Here is a 23,048-nt window from a genome sequence, read left to right as displayed (position 1 = left end):
CTGCCAAGTAGAGAGTGTGTGAGACCTCTGGCCACATATATATCTTGTTCTGTTTCGACATCCCTGCTTATGCTATTCAGTTTGGCGCGAAACTTTCCAACGACGCTCAGGCGGGAGTTTGAGGGACCAAACAGTCTCTTGTCACTTTTCTGCAGACATGGAAGATACTGAGATGTGTAGACACCATACGGAATTACCGTCACATCAGCTCCTGTGTCAATCTTGAATTCCTCTGTGACAGATGAATTTATCTTCAAGTTTACAGTCCATGGCTGAGATGAACTTGTGCTAAGCATCCCAATAAAGGCATATTCAGGCTCACTTGTAGCAGGAGACTTGGGAGTAGATTGGACTTCAGAGAGTCTCGATTTTGAACTTCGACATACAACATCCCAATGTCCCGCTTTTCCACATTTGTGACATGTAGAATTAGATGCAGGACACTCACTTCTAGGATGAGAATTTTTTCCACAATATTTGCATGTTGATTTAGGTTTGAAGTGATCATTGAATGGACGAGATTTCTTTGATTTTGACTTGTGCTGTGATTTCTTGGATTTTGCTGATGGAGACACTACTTCTTCCACACTGGAATTGCTAGTTACATCAGACTTACTTGTGGTACCACGAATAACTGGTTGCTGTTTGTGAATAGTTTCTGACTGGCGCACATGACTAACAGCCGACTGTAGAGTGAGATTAGGATCATGCTGGAGTTTTTCTGACAGTCTCACATCACAAATTCCAACAACTATTCTGTCTCGAATCATCTCATCATGAAGAGAGCCATAATTGCAATTTTCAGCAAGAGAATACAGATCAGTAATGAAGGAATCTACAGGTTCTCCCTGTCTTTGGCATCGCTGATTGAATTTTGCCCTCTCAAATATCACATTTCTTCGAACTGAGAAATAGTCATCAAATTTCTGCTTTACAGTATCATAGTCATTTTCTTGATCCTCATTGAGAGAGAATGTAGGGAGAATATCATCTGCTTCAGGACCCATTAGATACAATAACTGATTCACCTGAGTGGTGGAGTCCTTAGTAGATAGTCTGGAAGTGACCCGGTATCTCTCAAATCTTCTGATCCAACGAGTCCAACACTCTGGGTTAGAAAAGTCAAAAGATTCAGGAGGTGTGATCTGAAAACTTGCCATGATGAGCCTTGAACCACTTCTGACACCATGTGGTGGTAGGAAGGACAACTATCACAGAGGTTTGTGGGTTTATTTGTAGCTCAAAATGGGCTTACTCAGCCAACATGGCGAGACAGTGGCCATGTGCTCTCCTCTCCTAGAACAAGGGCAATGAGAGTTATCTCCCTTACGTTAATAGTACTGGGGCCCTTTTGGGGATAGGGGCCTATTCAGGGTTGTACAGTTCATAGTGGAATAGCTGATACCACACATGGTTCTCATGTGCAGGAGAACAGGCTGTTCACAACGTAATATCTATGAGGCAATGAACTGGCTGTTCACAATTTAATATCTATGAGGCAGTGAACAGGCTGGCTTAAGATCACATAGAAGATTTTTTTGTGTTTGCAAAATTGCAGGATATGGTCATGATCACATAGTTCTTGGAAGTGATAAAATGTCCATTCTGCTATGATTCACCCAGGAGTGAGTGGGAATGTCAAGTTTTACTCTGCACTCAGCAATATTCCAGCTATAAGGCAGCAGACTGTAAATAATCGAGTCTAGACCAAACAATCCAGTGAACAATAGCATAAGCATCAGCTGATATTTGATGACGTGTCAACTAAGACAGTGAGCCTGACTTGCCTAATCCTGAAGAAGCATTGAGTGATAAAAATATAACAAAACACATATAGTTTTGTGCAGAATATTGGTATAATGAAAATAGTTACAAATATCACAGTTTACAATAATGTGTCTAAAACAATTATCACTCAACCTGGACCATCTCTGGGTACCTTAGAAAACAAAGAGTATTTCACCTTCAGTGGTTCTAGTTGTACACAAAGCTTTAGAACAATACTGTCCCAAGTGAGCAGAGCTAGCATGGAGACACAAAGGTCATTCAGGTGATGCCAAGTACTGTAATACACATACAGAACTTGACAGCTGAGAGTCAGCAAGTGAACCTGTGGATTATATGTCACTTTGAACAGTACTCAAGGGCCTAGATTTTCAAAGTTATCTTTGAGCTAAGATAGTCATAACTGCCATACATTAACAGCAACTTACGACTATCTTAGATGTCTCACAGATACACCTACAGAGAGAGGAACCAGGATTACAAACCACAATCATTGGTGTCTGGCAAACCCAAGGGAAACACTGCAAACTGCAATGCCATGCATGACTGGACCGCCTGTGTCACTGGTTGTACAGGAGCAGTGTTCATCAGTAGCATCAAAACCTCAGACAAATCTGGCAGATTCGTGAACGGTCTGATGCAAGTCTACAAGCCACCATGCCCAGTGTCCATCACTTATTTTCACAATTACTTCGACTGAAGTTGTCACATATGACATGTCACACTTGTTTGCCGTAAATAATAAGACTCTCCCATTGTCTGTGCTGCTAACCTTGAATGATACATGCCCATCTCACATGTTGACGCCTCAGTGCTACACCATGGTTGTTTATGTAGGCTCGAATCCCATGTTGATGAAGTCTGCTGCCTGGACACAGTCCTCCGATGCATGTCCAGTAAGTCAGCTGTATTGCGTTCAGGTGAATGTTTCTAGCCTTAAATGCTCAAAATATCCAGGTCCAAACACAAATTATAACTTCTACAAGTTTGGCATCGTTTCTTTAGCCCGAGTGTACACTTCATGATAGACATGATCTCAGCAGGATGATATATATGATGAATAAATACATACATTCACTTACAGTTCTTACCACTAAACATTCCTGATCATACCCTTCCATAGAGAGAAGTATATGCAGAGAAACCAACAAGAATTGGAAAAGCATCCTTTTCTTCATGCCAATCTTAATTGATAATTTAATTCCAGCTCACATTAGACAAACGTTTTCTTACATAATTCGCCAATATTCTTAACACTGAGCGAGCAAGCTGGCTGTCAATGCTGCTTGAAACAGTATTCCAGAATAATCTATCATGGTTGTCAGGTTGATGTTCGAGGAGGACTGTCATGAAAGGAGTGAGTGAGTGGATTTGGGTTTTATGCTACTTTTAACAATATTCCAGCAACATCATGGCAGTGTACACCAGATATGGGTTTCATACATAATACCTATATGGGAAACTGAACCCAGGAGTTTGGAGTGGCGAGCGAAAACTTTAACCACTAGGCTACCCCATTTGCCCTGTCTAGAAAGGAAGACTACAGGCCAGTCTTCCTGTCAGTCTTCCTGTTCTGATATTGAGCTTTAACTTTTCCATCAAGTTTCTGTACCTTTCAACTAAACAAGATCATCAATGGCTACATTGTTGCTAAGTTCTACTTTATAAATTTCTGGGTCCAAATTCAAATATCCCTTTCCTGTTTTTTCTTCCTTGGTGACAGCGTTGAGGATCTCATCAACTAGCGCCTTGCTTGATGAGCTTAGTTTGTGGACGGTTGATTGGTCAATTCTACTCAGCTGTGTACGCAGGAAGTCCACTTCACGCGCCAGTAACTGACGATCTCGAATGACATTGCTGAGTTTTGTGAGGATTTCCAACATCTGAAAAATAGTGCACAGGTACATCAAGAGAGCATTTCAACAATTCAATGTCACATTGGCAATATGAGCGAGCGAGTGAGTTTTACATCGCTCTTAGCAATCAGTTTCCAGCAATATCACACTTGGGACACCAGAAATGGGCCTTACACATGAAGGACACACTGAAATGAGTTGGAGAGAGCACATCTATTGTTTTCAACAAGGACTCCACTGAAGTACCAGTCTCCCCAATGTAAACAGGAATATATATACACACACACGCACGCGCGCGTGCGCGTGCGTGCGTGTGTATACCTGAAAAAGGTAGAGCTTGCCATTAATACATGGCACATGGTCCATACCTGAGCCATGTATATATATAAGGTAGAGCTTGCCATTAATACATGGCACATGGTCCATACCTGAGCCATGAAGTAGGTGAAGTGAATCAGGGCAGAGAGTACAGGTAGGAGTGAGTGAGGTTGTCTACTCTGATCTGACCCACACTACAGCACGGGGTATAAGGCTTTGTGTTAACACTGTGTCTGATCATCCTGCACTGAATGGGTACCAGGTAGGAGGAGACAGTGAGGAGAATTCTAGTTTCGGTTGTGCACTTACGTGGGTGCTGAGAACACACACAGGTTCAGTGACCACTCGTGACAGTAGCAATAATGTCAGTCAGTTATGGTGTCTTCAGCATTCTACTTGATCATTCAAACTACTAAAACTAACTCTACACAGCACCTCGAAATCTTTTAGGCACCATTTCAAAATAAGGTTGATTGCCCTGATTGATCTCTTCACAATACATCTCCTCGTGGCCAGTGCTCTCTGGATCCTTCTCTTCACGGCCTACCGATAACTCTTCCTGACCAGAATCTTTAGGATCCATCTGTTTCATGACCTATCTCTCCTTGGAGGGCGCCTTCAGGATGGATCTGTTTCAGGTCCTACCAATACCAATTCAGCCAATATCTTAGGATCCATCTGCTTCAGAACCTACCTCTGCCTGTCCAGAACCTTTAGATTCCCACCTTCAGGACCTATCTCTTCCCAACTATTGTCTTCAGGATCTATCTCTTTGGGGCTCTCTCTTCCTGATCAGTGTCTTCAGGATTCATCTATTCAGGACCTATCGCTTCCTGACCACTGTCTTAAGGATTCATATATTCAGGACCTATCTCTTCCTGATCAGTGTCTTAAGGATTCATCTATTGAGGACCTATCTCTTCCTGATCAGTGTCTTCAGGATTCATCTATTCAGGACCTATCTCTTCCTGATCAGTGTCTTCAGGATTCATCTATTCAGAACCTATCTCTTCCTGACCACTGTCTTAAGGATTCATCTATTCCGAACCTATCTCTTCCTGATCAGTGTCTTAAGGATTCATCTATTCAGAACCTATCTCTTCCTGATCAGTGTCTTAAGGATTCATCTATTCCGAACCTATCTCTTCCTGATCAGTGTCTTCAGGATTCATCTATTCAGAACCTATGTCTTCCTGATCAGTGTCTTCAGGATTCATCTATTCAGGACCTATCTCTTCCTGACCACTGTCTTAAGGATTCATCTATTCAGGACCTATCTCTTCCTGATCAGTGCCTTAAGGATTCATCTATTCCGAACCAATCTCTTCCTGATCAGTGTCTTAAGGATTCATCTATTCAGAACCTATCTCTTCCTGATCAGTGTCTTAAGGATTCATCTATTCCGAACCTATCTCTTCCTGATCAGTGTCTTCAGGATTCATCTATTCAGAACCTATGTCTTCCTGATCAGTGTCTTCAGGATTCATCTATTCAGGACCTATCTCTTCATGACCACTGTCTTAAGAATTCATCTATTCAGGACCTATCTCTTCCTGATCAGTGCCTTAAGGATTCATCTATTCAGAACCAATCTCTTCCTGATCAGTGTCTTCAGGATTCATCTATTCAGGACCTATCTCTTCCTGACCAGTTTCTTCAGGATTCATCTATTCAGGAGCTATTTCTTCTCAACCATGGCCTTCAGAATCCATCTGTTCAGGTCCTATCTCTTCTTGGACAGTGTCTTTCTGGTGAGGACCTATCTCTTCTCTGACAGAACCTATTTTCTAACACTGACTCCTTACCTGAGCAGACTGGTGTTGAGCATGGTTGTCCATCATCTTCAGCCTCTCCTTCATCTTGTCGTGTACACGTACATGTTGATCTGATTGGTCATCTAGCACCTCCAGTCGTGACACAGATCTCTCCAGCCTCTGTTTCAGCTCTTCATTCTCAATCTTCATGTGACTTAACTCAGATCTTAACAGACAATAAGCATATAATCACACAATCCCATGTAAAGGCAAGTTGCATTTAGTGTTTAGAGATGCTTGATAAGCCATAACTTGTATTATCACTTGGATATGATAGATCTTGCCCCTGAGTTTGAATGAATGTGAGTCATACCTGTACTTCTTGGTGAGTTTCTCCATCTGCCCAGCCTGCCTTTTACACTCATCACGCAGTTTCATGATGAGACGGTTTTGTTTATGCAGCATCGTGTCCATTTCGTGTGTTGTCATGGCTACAGAGCAGAAGCAGACTCATCAAACTGGAGCTATCTGAGCCTCACCATATCAGAACGTGAAGATTAACGTGAAGATTATTTCCCTTAACAACAACAGCTAGGCATCAAACATGAATGGCACAGTCAGTAATAATCTTACCTCTCACAGTATCTCATGAACCATGGGTTAATAGCATGGGCAACCACTGATATCAGCTGGGTAATATCTCCAGCAGAGAACACACAATATTTACACTACCACAGAAATATTTAACACATTATTATTAAAACCTGTGATAAAAATCTAAACAGTTGCTGAAAGGAATATAGTGTCTGTACTATGAAACACATGATGAGCAAGTTTGTCGTACTCACAATGCTTATCTTCCAGGTTGGAGATGAAGTTGTTGAGGTCAATCTCCCTCTGCTGAGCTTGTTTGGTGATAGATTTGAGGTCCTCATTTCGAGTCCTCTCGATACTTTCACGGGCAAGTTTGGCAAGATGAAGCTAAAAGAGAAATCCTGGCACTTAGTGAAACAGCAAGGACACATCTCTAGCCTTCCCAGAAACAGTACACCCAGGTAAAGGTGTAGAGGTACTGTACACATCACAGCTACAATCCATGATCCATCTCATAGAAAAGATCTCCATGCACTGAACCCCATCAGGAGCTTATCAGACTACCATGACTTACCTCCCTTTCCAAGGCCTGAGCATTTGTTGTGAGATGGATGCATTCCTCTTTGCTGTTGACCAGTTCCCGCTCTGCAGTGTTCAGCCTCCGTCTCAAGTCGTCCACCTCGGTCTGGCTCCGACTCCGCTCCTGTAGTGTCATACACAGAGTGTAGTAGTCTTATACACAGGGGAATGAACTTGGTAGTGATACAGGGTGGAGCTTGACTGTGGTTCTTGGTGTGGGGGGAAGGATTTGGGGTGTGGGTGGGTGAGGGGTGTGGGAGGCTGCATGCCTGGCAGCCATCAACAACATACATATTTCTGACAATACTGCCATTTGGGAACCTGTACTGCACTATACAGGGGGCTAAAGGAATTGACATTGACTCTGATTGTACGTGCAGATCATTTTTTTCTTCATGCTGAGGCTCTAAAAATAAATGGAGAGGTTCTGATAAGACCAATCTCAAAATATGGCTGCATTGTTTGGGACTTTATTTTTTCTTTAAACAACTGATGGCATGTTAAACATCAGTTGTGAATGAAAAAATCTGTAAATTTAACTTCAAACCATAGAGATACTCACAAAACTATATCATTTCTCAGAAATGTCTTCCCCAACAATGTCATCATTCTCACATACCTGGTCCCTGTCCCGTCGGAAGTTGTCAAGCTCCAGCCTCAGCTTGTGGGACTCCTGGACAGCACTGCTTCTCTGGAGCGAGGCATTCGTTGTCTCACTGCGGTAGTTCTCTGTCGCCTAAATAAGACAGCTCCCTATTAAACAATCCATCCAAACTGCAAATTTTGATGAAGAGAAAAAAATCACATACTGACTTAAAGCACTTTTAAATTAAATACTATTAAACACGATGACTGTCTTACCATGATAAGTACTAACCACTAGAGAACTGAAACACCATCTGCATGGCTAATTTCATGATGACTGTCTTACCATGATAAGTACTAACCACTAGAGAACTGAAACACCATCTTCATGGCTAATTTCATGATGACTGTCTTACCATGATAAGTACTAACCACTAGAGAACTGAAACACCATCTGCATGGCTAATTTCATGATGACTGTCTTATCATGATAAGTACTAACCACTAGAGAACTGAAACACCATCTGCATGGCTAATTTCATGATGACTGTCTTACCATGATAAGTACTAACCACTAGAGAAGTGAAACACCATCTGCATGGCTAATTTCATGATGACTGTCTTACCATGATAAGTACTAACCACTAGAGAAGTGAAACACCATCTGCATGGCTAATTTCAAGACGATACAATAGCTAGAACAGGAAATCAGTTTCGGCTGTATTGCATATATCTGTGTGACAAATCCACTGTACATTATGTTGAGATAATTAAAGCATTATGAGGTATGTCACAGATCTATTATAGATGTATCTTCTAGTCCACTTACGAATATGTTTTATTCAAGACTTAGATTAAGTGGGAACTGACCACAGTGACCTCCTTGTTGTACACCCTCAGTTCCGCCTTCGTCTCGTCAAGCTCGTTCATGATGGACATCTTGTCACGTGTGACCTTCTCCAGCTGTGTCTCGATGACTGTCAGCTTCTCTGTTGCCTCCTTCAGCTGGCAACACAAAGTGAGTGAGTGAGTGAGTGAGTGAGTGAGTGAGTGAGTGAGTGAGTGAGTGAGTGAGTGAGTGAACCATCAGACTCCCTGGACACACCTCACTCTGTCACTATACCTTGTGACTGTCCAAGTATGGTTTACCTTCCAATGCATCACTTCTATAACCTTCACCCCAGCATTATGAGGGCACCAAACCACAAGCCTCTTACAACATACCTGATGTGTCACATTTCCCCTTGAGTGACAATGTGCACCTTGACACATACAGTACATAATGTGTCACATTTAGCGCAATAAGTGCACACAGAGAATCTGATGACTAAACATACAACAAATGGATCCTGGCACACCCGAGGGAGGAAACTCTGCACAGCAAGCTTCACACTAGGGCCACCTAAAGTGTATATCTGGCCATGCTTTACCTTATTGTTGAGGTCCTCCACCAGGAAGCGAGACTCCTTGCGAACCGAGTCCCTCTCCAGCTCCATCTTGCGCTGTGAGTCCATCACATGCTCTTCGAACCTTTGCCTCATGTTGGCCAGCTCCTCTGCCAACTGCTCCCGCTCCACCATCGCCTGTACACACAAAGAGAGACTGACTAACACTGACATCATGACTGACCCATCTTCATCACAGACTTTATCACTCACGCATACAAACCCAAATACAGGTCTGCAGACACACCAGCAAGCTTGATCAACAACTAATGGACTCCACCATGGACATTCCTGTTGCATGAAAGGCAAAGATGAGGCATCTCAGCAGACCTTCGTCAAGACTCCCCAGATACTACTTCCCAGCTGATCTGAATCTCTCAGTCTCAACAGATAGTACTTCCCACCTCACCTCTCTCTAGACTCCAGAGATACTACTTCCCAGCTAACCTGAGTCTCCAGACTTCCCAGGTACTACTTCCCACCTCACCTGAGTCTGCTCTAGCTGGGCCTGCTCCACCAGCTCGATGCCCTTCTTCATCTGCACATAGGAGTCCTCCTCACGTCGCGTCATGTCCAACAGTCGGCCCTTCAGGCTGGCCACGTGGTCCATCAGCTCATCACGCTCCCTGCACACGAAACAAATGGTGAGTCAAAACAAATAACTCTTCTAGACTACGGTAAATCAAAGCTCCCTGATTACAGAACTTGGCTAAGAGTCAAGATCTATGTTCATGAATATCCCCTACTAAGTACCATGGTGTTCTGTTCTTATTAGGTTCCTGTTTTCTAACTCCAGTACGACATGCATGTCCTGAAAACACACACAACATTTGTTTTCCCTATCTATAATGGTTACTGATAAAAACCTGTCCCCCTTGGGGGTACCGTGCCATAAGGCCAGAAACACATGACAAGGACTATAACATTGTCTAACTCCAGCAAGGCATTCACGTCTTGAAAACACATTAAAGCAAACTGTGATGGTTGAGTAAGGACTAAACAGAAGAAGTCTCACTTGGTGAGCAATGAATAATAATAGCAAGTCTTACTTGGTGAGCCTGTCGATGGTCTGCTGGTGGAAGTTGCGGTGTGTGTCAGACAAGAAGACAGTGGTTGACAGTCCATTCTCGTGTGTCGGGATAGAGTCATGTATCCGCAGCTGAGATCGCAGATCCTCCACCATCTGCTCATACTTCTCCAGCTCTGACCTGGCAAGCGAAACAACTCCTGTTATACTGTTAAAGCTCCTCAGACCGACAGCCGGTATTAATATAAACTCATTACAGACTGGGCACTTTGTTCATCAACAAGCAATGATAAATGCAGAGTTCTGTTTTCATGGGCGCTTTGTTCATCAACAAGCAATGATAAATGCAGAGTTCTGTTTTCATGGGCGCTTTGTTCATCAACAAGCAATGATAAATGCAGAGTTCTGTTTTCATGGGCGCTTTGTTCATCAACAAGCAATGATAAATGCAGAGTTCTGTTTTCATGGGCGCTTTGTTCATCAACAAGCAATGATAAATGCAGAGTTCTGTTTTCATGGGCGCTTTGTTCATCAACAAGCAATGATAAATGCAGAGTTCTGTTTTCATGGGCGCTTTGTTCATCAACAAGCAATGATAAATGCAGAGTTCTGTTTTCATGGGCGCTTTGTTCATCAACAAGCAATGATAAATGCAGAGTTCTGTTTTCATGGGCGCTTTGTTCATCAACAAGCAATGATAAATGCAGAGTTCTGTTTTCATGGGCGCTTTGTTCATCAACAAGCAATGATAAATGCAGAGTTCTGTTTTCATGGGCACTTTGTTCATCAACAAGCAATGATAAATGCAGAGTTCTGTTTTCATGGGCACTTTGTTCATCAACAAGCAATGATAAATGCAGTGTTCTGTTTATGTCCACTGGAAATTATCTTTCTATTGGTAGCCAGAGAAAGCAAGGGAGAATATGGCTGTAATCCACTTGTCTTGAGCCGTTTTTGAGAAAAATAACCGTAATTATCTAGAAATGTGTATACATAATGTTTAATGTGTAACATGGTGGAGAATGAAAGGGAAAGAAATCATGTTACACCATTCTGTCACTTGCCAGCACTGTCTGGAATTCACAATAAACCAGTCTTGGTGTCAATTCATTTAAAATTTGTATTATAATGTTGCCTTGGATATTGTGAAGGTAGAGGAATAAAATGGGTGAACCCAAGTGAACAACTCTTGTTTACAGGGAAATCTTTTGAAGCAGTGGTAAAGGGAATAACTCTTGCTATACAGAGTGAGTGAGTGATCCCTGCAATAGAATGGGACACCAGAAATGGGCTTCACACATTGTACCCATGTCGGAAATCAAACCCGGGTCTTCGGTGTGACAAGCAAATGCTTTAACCATTAGCCTTACCCCCGACCCTTCCCTGTAAAATACTGAGATGGGGAACTACTCTTGAAGCACATGAAAGGGAAACAAGTCTTATATTCCTTTTCTATCAGTTACTAATCTCAAATCCTTACCCTGCTGAAAAGTGTGTTTTTGAGCAAATACCGTCATTCATTCACAATGTTTCCATGATTACCTCGCCTATGCTGAAAATATCATGCTACATAATATTTGAGTGGTCTGTGTTGTTATATCTGACATCTCCACAAGGAAATATCTTACCTTGCATGTGCCAGCTGGGATTCCAGACGCTCAGACTTGTTGGCATGGAGAGAACTCAACCTCTCCTGAAATGTAAAGATGACATTGCGCCATGAAGCTGTGATATGTAGTCTGTAGAAAGCATGTCTTGCACTATGTACCATGCCTCCAAAATGTGTACACAGCAAACAAAAAGGTGAGAAAGCAAGAAAGAATCATTTATCTATACACCAAACAGTGAGTGAGTGAGTTAAATTTCATGATACTTTAAGCAATATCCCAGCAATTTCTCAGCAATATCCCAGATGGGGGCACCTTATTAACCTTGGGATGAGGGAGTCCAGTTTTATGCAGCAATCAGCAATATTCCAGATATAGGACGGCATTCTGTACATACTCGAGTCTGGACCAGGCAATCCAATGATCAACAGCATGGGCATGTGCAATTGGGAACTGATGACATGTGTCAAAGTCAGCAAGCCTGACCATCCAATGCCATTAGTCACCTCTTATGCCAAGCATGGGTTACTGAAGGCCACTTCTAAACCAGACCTTTACAGGTATCAAACATATGAATTTTCTAAGGTTTGATACCTGTAAAGGTCTGGTCAGCCCAGCAGGGTAAAGCAATACCACAAGTGTAGACAGAATCAACATGAAACATATAATTTTCTGAATCAACTTGATATCTTATACTTATCCTGACTCATGCTTATTTGCTTATTTTCTCCCACCCTCTAAGGTTGTGGAACACTTGAAATCCCTTGAAGTTCCCTTCTTTTGACGGGGGACATTCAATCACATTCACCTACAAGAAGCCTCCCTGTTTGCCATCACATCGGTCACATGACCAGTCCTGTTTCTACACTCTCTCCTTAATTCCATAAGCTCAACACAAGAACTGTAGAGAATCCAATGTGTCTGAGTGGGTCGGTAGGGAGGGCTTGAGTCATCATGAGTCAGGAAAAGAAAATTATATATTTTTCCTTATCCTGACTCATGCTTATTTGCTTACAGAATCCGACAGAATCGGTGGTGGGGCAGACCATGATGGATTCTGTTGGCAGCCATATAAGTACTTCCCCCTCTTCGGGAAATGTAACAGTGGTAATATTCCGTGAAACGGGGGATCCCATCCAGTGGAACTTCTCTTCTTGTGAAGAGATCGCTGACAGGATCATGTGGATATATAAATCAGCTAGCATCCTGCTAGCGTCTAATGCAATTGTCACAAGACAAGTTGTGACCCTTCACGTGTTCAAGTATCTTCATTAAGAGTACTGGGTCATGATCACTCATGTTAGTCTGTTCAAGACGTGTGCATGGACTCATACCACTTTATCCTGCAGAGCATCTTGGTCTCAACAAGTTACGTGATAAACAGTGAGATTTGAGATATACTGTAAATCAAGAAATTAACGTGAACGATAAATTAATGCGAAAAATGCGCGTATTTGTTGCTCGTACTATTTTTTAAACGCATTTCAGTCTACTTTTTCAATGTGATAATAACTAAAGACAACTAAAGTGATGATTCAAAATTTTATTCTTGCAGACATGAGCACTTACACAGCAATAAATAACATTCAAATTCAGAGTCTCTGGTAGTCACAATAGTGTCATTTCCTGTTAATCACTTAAATACACCAGACAGTCCGGCTAATTGCCACCCACGTAATACAGCGTCTCTTTTCGTAGCCACGGTGTTGAAAGCCCGATACAATCCACCTGGCATGAATGAGTTTCATCACACTAATCCTGAGGTCCACACCAATGTTATCACTGCTGTCCAGGTTGTCTGACACTTTCCCTGCATACCACTGGGTGAATTGCTCACACACGATTTAAAGTCCCCATTTACAGAGAGATCCTTAGGCTGTAATTCCCCAGTGCACCCAGCTGGGACAAACTATACTTCAAAGTTCCTTTTCTTGAGGTGTGTTAGTACCGAATCACAATGATGGGCGGCAAAAACATCAAAGATTTTTGACGCACTAGCAAATGTAAATTCTTTTTTGCTTCTTTTGTGTACGGAACTGAAACATTGTCAATGTACTGTATCATTGTGTCTTCAGTACTCCAGTGGTTTGGAGAATGAGTCACGTGCTAGTCACATGGGAAATCGTAACTAGCATGACACTTGTCGGTCAAACCTTGCTATATGACTTGGGGGGTATCAGGTTTCCGGATGTCGTGCTGCCTAAGATCAGTGTAATCTCACGTTTGTCTTCCACTTCAATCACATCGATCTGTTTGCTTCCTGGACAAGCTAAAGTCCAGCTGGAAACAGGCACAATTTTCACGCCGGTCTGATCAAAGTTTATTATCAAGTCCTCTGGAATGTTCTTGGATGCAGCGATCTCCCTTACGCCATTAATGAACTCGTCTCGTTTCAATGGGAAGTCAGATGGTAGTTTCCTGGCCGCTTTCGTTGCTTTTCTCTTGACAAAATTGTACCTAAGAAGAAATGAAACTGACCAGCTCCTATCTAACTTGATGGGTCCTCCATTTTCTGCAAGCAGTGAGCGATTAGCATGGAGAACTATGCCACGTGCAGTAGCAATCACTATGTTCCTATTAATAATACCACCAGCCGTCCATATCTTTATCAGCTGATCATACACGAGTTTGTCTAACTCTCCTAATAAGAGAGGATGGCCACGTTTCTTGTGAACAAGTTCTTTAACTACATCCATTTTGTCCGTAGATTTAGCTGCAATGTAGGCCTTTTTCATGACACATACTTTCACCAAGGTTAACATCCAACACTTTGCTAAAATGTTTTGCAGCACATGTGTTTCCGAATTCGGGGGCATATTTGGCGATCTTTGCCCTGGTTTCTGGTGAGTAATGGTTGTTTTGTCTCTTCCTCTTGACGCCTCGTCAACTGATTACATGATCTTCCGTCAGGTAAAACTACCCGTGACCTCTTCGTAATCGTGACGTACTTCAGCATGATTGCCAATGGATCATTATTTCAATTCCTGTCGAATGCCTTATTTATATGCAGCATCTGAGTTCATTCATCTCAGTTTGAGAAATGCCAGTCTAGATAAGCCCTTACAAGATATTAATCTTGTCAGCTGCAGCCAAGATGACTGGCGTATGTTTTGAGTACTTGTTGTTAGGACAACATCCTGAGATGAACTCCTTTCACTGCCAGTTAGTGGTAAACGTTTGATGGCAAACTTCTTTATATAACTCCGAACACATTATCAACTTTCACTTCCTGGTATACCTACCTCTGTAAAAAGGGGTGCATTAATTTATTGGCGCATTTTAGGCAGTGTGTTTGAAGGCGCATTAATTCACTGACGTGTTAATTTCTTGATTTACAGTACTAGTTTCTTCCTCCACTAGCTATCTATAGCAACTCTTTCTTCATGATGTCCTCGTCACAGAGTTGCAACCCTTTTTCATGTACAAGTAACTCCTCTACAAGTACAGGGTCATCATCACTCTTGATAAAAAGGTGTGAGTTTGCCTTTGAGGAACCATTAGCTGTTGTGATAGGACAAGTGGCCCATACTGGTGAAAGCCAGCAACATCCCAGGTTCAAGTTCTGCTGCTTTGTAGGCCTTCAGAATAATGTCTCTCATCCATATTGAGATAGTGTTGTGGGACTCTTCCATAGATGTCTCAGTAGACAGTGGGATGAAAAGGCACTTGAACTTTGTCTCCTTGACTTAGTTCACTGAAGATGTATTTCCAATGCTCTGACCGGCCATACTGATAAAGCCTGGGTATCATGTGGCCCAAGGATTGTCAATAATGCTGTGATGTGGAATTGTCATACCGGTTGTCCAGGCAGCTGATACATTGCAGTTCTTGGTGCACAATCTCATGATGATCGGTGTCGAATCATGTACAGCTGTCTAGAGCATGTATTTCTGACATCCACCCTGCTGTAGCTATGCTGAGTAGAAACAGCCTTGTCTGTGTCAACAGTTTGAAGGATGTCTGATCTAGCGACTCATAAGTGTCACTGGTGACAAGCTGGTACCTTAAATCTGCGTTGTTGGTCTTCAAGCTTGATTGAGCATAGTAGGGCAAATAAAACCAGCACCTTCGTAAGCTTGTCATCTATTGGTGATGACAGAGCGCAGTGCCCCTAAGTAGGTCAATAAGTGGCTGCCTTCGCTGCTCTAGCAGAATATGCTCAACGTCTCAAGCAGGCTTTGATACGATCAGTATGTGTAGTTGGAATGATGTCCATGCACTTGTTTGGTGTGTGAATGGTTCTCCCATTCTGGGAATCTCAGTGATGGTTGTCATAGTTCCTCAATGAGTACTGGGAACCATTCGCTCACTGACCAAAATCAGTAGCACCATTGTCGTTTATTTTATCATTTCAATGACATCTGCCAGTAATAATGGAAGAGGGGACACTTAAGTGTTCATTCCTTCTCACAAGATGCTGAGAACAACTGTAAGGCGATACTAATGTTGGTATCTCTTGAACCTGGTAGCAAATACACTACTTGCGGTGATCCGCATGTCTGAGTGATGAGTCCAAACACCTGGAGATGGTTATAGAGGAAGTGATATAGTGTCTGCCCTGATGTTGCATACACCTGGGATGTGGCAGACCTTCATGTACAGAGTCAAGTCATTGACAAGTTAGCTGTATCAGTATGTGAGATCATGTTGAACCTTGCTTGTTTATGTAGAATGCAACTGTGGAGTTGTCTGTGTGGACCATCAGTAGTTTATTCCTCAATACTGTCGACCAATGCTGTACTGAGTTGATTACAATTTTCATCTCCTGGTGGTTGATAGGCAGAGTTCGTTTGTTGGTCGCCCAATTTCCTACTGCAACCTCATTGTTCAGGTGGGCACCCTAACCTTGTAGTGATGCATCTACAAAGAGAGGACTTTTGCAGGTTCCTTCCGTCAAAGAAGACTCTGTGCAAAGTTGTAATGGGTGCAGTTGTTGTCTTAACCTTCAGGTCAAATGCAGAGCTGATCTGAGCAGACCAAGACAACACTACCACCATCATAGTGGTAACACAGAGAGAAGAGGACTTGCGGTATCATGGCTTGAATTTTGTCTCAACACTTTCATGTTGTGAAGATTCTCTTTTTTTCCCCGGAATGTCAGATCCAAGTCTGACTTCGTCAATAATCTTCCAGTAATGCGACACCGTTCTGTGTACACCACACCAGCTCGTTGCTGTAGCAATGTTATAGTTAGCTGAATATACATGAAGACAGTCAGTGAGATAGCACAAACAGGTACATACTTCATCTGTAATGAAGATGTTGGTACAATCACTTTGTCTTCAGATCATCAACACTGTAAGTTGTGAGTGAGCAGTGATCCATGTGAAGTCTATCTATAGCTGACTGGCTGCAAAAAAATGCAAGCCTCCAGATAAACAAGGTTGCATCTGCTGTTAGAAAACCTCTTGCCTCATGAACAGAATCAAATGCTGCTGTAGACAGCTATCTGGGGAGGTGAGGGCGTGGTATGACTCCTTCCATGGTAAAGTGAGGTCTAGCCCAATAGTTACCCAAGATGTAATTTCTGAGTCCAAGAAGACGACTTCTTTTTGACTCTGATGTAAGCAAGCATTTCTCCGATGAGTCTCTCTCCTTCTAGTATATCTCTGTTCTTCCATGAAAGCATTCGTGTGTGGTCGAAAGGGTTTGGTGAACATCGTCCCTGCGCCGAACATCATAGTGATCTTTATGTCTGTGTGCATCCCTGTAGTGGTCGTCATTCCATGAATGCCTCCACACAAGTCTGCATGTGGTGACCACATCTGACGAAGATGATGATGACAAGGTCTGTGATGATCGGGGGATGCAGTTGGTGAATCCTTTTGGCTGTAGCAGGACACGAGTGTGCACTTGACGAGTCAATGAAGGGTCCATTCACGAAGCCTTCCACCATCAGCTGTATCATCTCGGTGCAGTTTAGATGATGCATTGTGAACGCTTCCATTCATGAAGATCCTCACCATCAGCTGTATCATCAATGCAGTTTAGGGGATGCACTGTGTGCATGTTCCAGTTCATGAAGATCTTCACCATCAGCCGTATAATGACTCAAATTGACTCAAACTGGGTGATGGAGGGGAGAGTCACAGACAAGGCTGGACATGTGACCCATGTGGCAGCAAACCGGAAGGCTTCCCGTGGGTGAGTGTGATAGTATGTTCACTTCAAAAGAAGGGAACTTCAAGGGATTTCAAGTGTTCCACTATCTTTGAATAGAGGGAGCAGGTAAGCAAGAACGCATGAGTCAGGATAAGGAAACTTTATCTGTGTTTGAACCTACCAGCTCCACTTGCCAGCGCCTGTAGTCTTGTCTTGCCATCCCTGGTCCCACTGTATCCTTCAGCGCTGAATCAAGGCTCCCCATGTACTGAAACAGATCCACCGCCAACTCAAGACAAGGAAGTACACATGAGCATCTTCACTACAGTGGTTATATCTTTGTTTGTGGTCTTTCCATTCAGTCACAGATCTACCTCATAATGAGATGAACACATGATTGTCATGATGTCCTATTTGTGTAACTTCCTTCCTTGACCTTAAATGGGCACAGAGCAACAAAGTCAGAGAACTGAAGGTGAAGTGTAGAGGGCGAGTTGCAGCTCAAAAATCTGTCTGTTGTACATTTAGAAAAAACCAACTGGCAAGATTACTGACCCTTGGATCCTTTGGATTCTGAGAGTGTTTCATATACACTCATGTGGGAAGATGTAGATGTTAACTGCTGTGAAACTCACAAAAATGGTTCAGACATAACAAGGATTGTACATTGGCCAAATTATTTGAACCAGAATCGGAAGTAAAGGGCCACAACTCTGCATAACCATAACAGTGCGTTAGATGACAGCTACATGTGCCTTCATGTTATCCTTCAGTGAAGGTATAGATGAATGAGGGAGATTGTACCTGAGCAAGATCTGCACCTCCTTCTTGGAGTATCTCATGCACCACAGTTGTCTTCAGTTCGTTGTGAAGGTGCTTGTTCTCATCCAGCACCTCCCCCAGCTTCAGACGCAGAATTGCCATCTCTTCCTGAAACATGAAACAATGACCATCCACTTGCAGCATCCCCAGCAATATGAGATAAATATGTCTGAAGTCTACTACACGCCTTGGCTCATGCTGACTAGCAGTACTGTATGAGTAAATAACATTGATGATCTAAGATAACAGTATCATGGTCAAACGAGATCAGTTCATAAAGTAAATCCTACATGAGTGAGTAAATTTAGTTTTACACCAGTTTTAGCAATATTCCAGCAACACTACTGTAGGGGACACCAAAAATGGGCCTTACACGTTGTACCCATATGGGGAATCGAACCCAGTCTTTGGCGTCACTTCAACCACTGGGCTAACTCACTGTCGTATCCCATATGAGCAATGGTAATGATTTTTTAAGTCTATTATACTGTCCACTCTAGCTCAGTTGGCAATTTGACAATGTAGTATTGTTTGTCTGAGTAAGTACCAACTCACCCTGATGTAGCGGTTCTCTGACTCCAGGTGGTGTGTGAGTGAAGCCTGGTGCTGGAGCATTATGGCAGCCTCCTCTGGTGTTGGGAGGGGTCCTCGAGGAGGGGCAGGTGAGGTGTCAGGGGCATCAGACACCTGTCGTTAAAGTACATGGGTAATACCATACAGTAAACCAAAAAAACATGTAACCCACACTCTTTGGTAAGTCCAACATTTTTAATAGAACAATTACAACAGTGTCAATTGTATGGATTTCCATTCTAAAAACCACAAGAAATTATATCAGTCAGTTTACAGTTTAATAATCATATGAAACAGTAACTTTGTTTGGGTTTTCTTGACTTCTGACATGACGTTTGTTTCATGGATGATGTTAACAGTGTTGTCAGTTGTGAGGCTCGAAGGAGGCATTGAAAGGCACTGAGACTTATTTGCTGGAAGGAAGAGACCCAAAACAGTGAAACTAAACTATTACAAGTATTTGCTTTAAACAACCAAACCTTATCTCAGGCTGACTATTGATGGGGAAACGACTACATGTACTGTAAAAGCAATAATCCATTGTGACCAACCACTGCAATAATATTGCAAAAGGGTTTTTTTTTTCCTCCTTGAATTGTTTCATATGATGTCATTTCCCAAATGAATGTATAGTTTATACATAACAAAATTAAGCTGAGGTAGTTTCAATCTCTTTTAATGACTGACAAGAAACGTGACAAATCAAGTTTGTTTGAGAGGTAACAGTGGCAGATAATCCTAAATCAAAGTGATCTAATCTGGTACTTCTTGTAGTTTGCTCTGCATATTTATCAAAGTAATTTCATTCCCAAACTATCAATAGTCACACGTACTATTGATGCATCATTAGTTTTTCATTTCTACCATTGATTAATTGCTATCAGAGACTCAACAATTGTAATCCATTGATAGTTGGATGCATCGTTGCAGTCCTAGTCTTACCCTTTCAGACTGTGATGCCAGCATCTGTTGGAGCTGCTGTGCAGCATCTCGATACTTCTGTGGCCTCTGTCCTTCTTCATATGTCAAGATGCGTGGATGAACAGCTCGGGTCAGGTCATCCTTAGCTCTGGATCCAGTTGGCAATCCTGATGGCGCGTCGAAAGCATCTCTCAGTTCATTCAAGCTATCACTGGCTCGATCTAGTGCATGAAACCATGAATATAGTTGTTGTTTTAACAATTCCACTACTACCATTCTCAGAATCTCTCCTCATTTCACCTATCAGATTTTGCTGAGCTTGTTCAAACATATTCACACAAAAGGGTTAATAGGGTATGAGATTGCTCATTTATTGTCAGGTCCTGTATTTAGTTCTCTTATATTTGTTTTCATGGTGACCTCTCTAAATCTCATTAGCATATGGTTTTCAGCCCCCCCTTAGTAACTGAAGGAATTACGGCAAATTTGAAGGAATTGCATCTCAACTGTAAACAAACGCAGCCCACTTGCAAAACAATTGCAGCCATATCGGTAGTTTAGCGGTAATAACAGAAAAACAACGCCCCTATCGGAAACAATGTCGGTAATACATGAAACATACTCGGCCATCTTCGCAGATTTCTCGGCTCTGTTCTGAGACTTGTTGGTCGCATCCTGAAACTCACACATCCAAAGATGGTGTCACTAGAGGGAGCACCCATCTCGGTGAGTTTTGTTTTCAGTCTCTACTGTTTTCATTTTTATAATTATCCATCTTTGTCCACCCGGGTTGAATGCATTTAGGTATTAGGTGTTGTTGGAGCTATAGAATATTTTCTAAGGAAAAGATCGTCAGTGCAAAAGAGCATCATAAGTCATGCCCCCAGAAGCTGCCGAGGTTCAGATGTAAACAACCTCCGGGGGCATGACTTATGACGCTCTTTTGCAGTGACGATCTTTTCAATTGCAATTCCTTCAAATTTGCCGTAATTACTTAGCGGGGGCCTGGTTTTAATCTTTTGGCATATGTTTAAACTGTTTTCCACAGATGCATTGCATATTGCTGTAAACCGGACAGACTTTCAATACTTTTTCTATCAATATCATACCATATCCTTCTCAGTCATTACAGGCCTTCAACTCATTAGCCTGCCATTAACATAATACATAAAGTAAATGAAAATCAGTATGTGTTTTTCTCTTGATTGAGGCAGTGGCAATATAGATTAATGTGAACAGAACAACAGTTCCGAAAGCCACTTTCATATGAATGGAATGAGTGACACTTTATTTTCTTATGAAGCGATCGCGAAGAGGGCGAGTGACTATCTGGTTTAAAACTTCATTTACATTCAAAACACAGACACAGGATTTAGCATGGAAACAAGATAGAAACCATGTAAATATGCCTATTTCCATTACTTAACACTTTATTAACAGAATCTACCAGTTTCGACATGTCAAGAGGACCTCTCACAGGCCCTGTTTTAATAGTTTACTGTATATATAATCTAAATCACCTCGAACTGAACGTCGGAGATCATCTGCTCCACTTCCAGCGTTGTAATCTTTAAAATAATACATATCTATTGTTAAATCTCATGTTCTGTGAGTCAAAATTGACATTTTGTAGGAAATAGTCTTCGCCGTCGCTCAGCGGAAGTTTACATTCTTAACCCGCAAGACATGCGCAATGCAATTTTAGACTCAGGATACTACTAACCACAGACCTAATATTATTCTTCGGCTGGACAAGGCTTCTACTGAATAATACCAATGCTTGCGTTTGCTGTCAAAAACCTACTGCTAATACAAACAATGCTTAATACACTTAAATTATACAACGTAAAATACGACATGACAGCAATATTAGTTACACAAATCATTGGAGTTCAGTACTGCCATACTCAAATTGAGATGGAATTCTGAGGCCAACTAAATAAATCATACCGGACATTTTTCAAATTGCCTGTCGTGGCAAATGAATGAAAATACATGAATACAAAAAAAGCCATGTTTTATCTAGATATACGATATTATCAACAGACATGTGAACAGAATGTTTAAAGTTAACGCATGCCATATTTAACACACCATTGTGGAGCTCAGTAGCGTAGTGGTCTCTCACGCCAAAGGCCCGGTTTCGAATCCCGGTGGACACACCAAAATGTGTGACCTGGGTTTCATACTGTGTTGTGTCCTTGGGCAAGGCACTTCGTCCACATAGCAGCCAGCTGTTTAAAACGAGTACCTGAAAAAGCAGATGCGAGGGCCAATACAGTCTCGCTTAACCTTTAGTAGCAACTAAGTACAATTCCGTCAGGGTAATGATGTGTGGCGCATTGAGCATACTTGATGTATGGACTATTGCGCACTATAAATATCCACATTATTATTATTACTATTATTTGAAGGACGATTACAGTTGGTTAATCCACGGTCCACTCCAAACATCGATCCACAGAATGTACCCTTTATCACTTTACAGGCGTCATTATCACAGCATTCGCCGTCAGTCTCCCATTTACGACTGGAAGTTCAGCAACAATCTTGAGTCTGCTTTTTCTTGGGTGCGACTCAACTTACGGAAGCAATCTAGTAATTCTCCGGTTCTTTTAGACTGCACGTGAATAGTCACTGGTCAACAGCCCTTGGTAGGGAAATCGATTTTGAAAATGTCATGGAAAAGAATTATTAACGATTTGAATAAACTCAAGCTTTATGCAAAGTTTGATCTGTATTATGGGCTGCTTCTAGAACATGTTCAGAACGCTGCTTTGTTACTAATTCTTACGAAAATGTATCACCACGATATTCTTTAGAGACAACTGTTCGATACTTAGTCAACGATTATTTATCTAAATGATCTACATCGATTGCCACCCAGTTCGTTTTCCTAACCTAGCCCTTAGCAGATGGAATGGATGTAGATCAGAGCGCTTAACCTAGGTCTAAAATCCGGGTTAGAACTGGCCTTCAGCAACACATGCGTGTGGTAAAGATCCGGGTTAGAACTTCCGGGTTAGGCTTCAGCAACCAGTGCACGTCGTAAAGGCGACTAACGGGATTGGTCGGTCAGG

General features: G+C 42.1%; 1 protein-coding gene across 1 annotated transcript; it reads right to left on the bottom strand.

Annotated features, from left to right (window-relative positions):
* Positions 1–1,837: 1,837 nt before the first annotated feature.
* Positions 1,838–21,663, bottom strand: LOC137294452 (serologically defined colon cancer antigen 8-like). Its single transcript, XM_067825471.1, has 16 exons — positions 21,489–21,663; positions 19,990–20,189; positions 19,030–19,161; positions 18,457–18,582; positions 17,834–17,920; positions 11,572–11,636; positions 9,966–10,124; positions 9,404–9,542; positions 8,902–9,054; positions 8,342–8,476; positions 7,506–7,622; positions 6,882–7,010; positions 6,562–6,694; positions 6,087–6,204; positions 5,765–5,939; positions 1,838–3,668 (listed from the first exon to the last, which is right to left on the bottom strand). The coding sequence occupies exons 1-16, from the start codon at positions 21,550–21,552 to the stop codon at positions 3,405–3,407; spliced, it is 2,196 nt and encodes a 731-aa protein (XP_067681572.1). The 5' UTR covers positions 21,553–21,663; the 3' UTR covers positions 1,838–3,404.
* Between the last annotated feature and the right edge of the window lie 1,385 nt (positions 21,664–23,048).

The sequence above is a fragment of the Haliotis asinina genome, chromosome 8 (genome assembly GCF_037392515.1).
Source record: "Haliotis asinina isolate JCU_RB_2024 chromosome 8, JCU_Hal_asi_v2, whole genome shotgun sequence".
In the NCBI taxonomy this organism is placed as follows: Eukaryota; Metazoa; Mollusca; class Gastropoda; order Lepetellida; family Haliotidae; genus Haliotis; species Haliotis asinina.
This window is presented reverse-complemented; position numbering and strand designations above follow the sequence as displayed.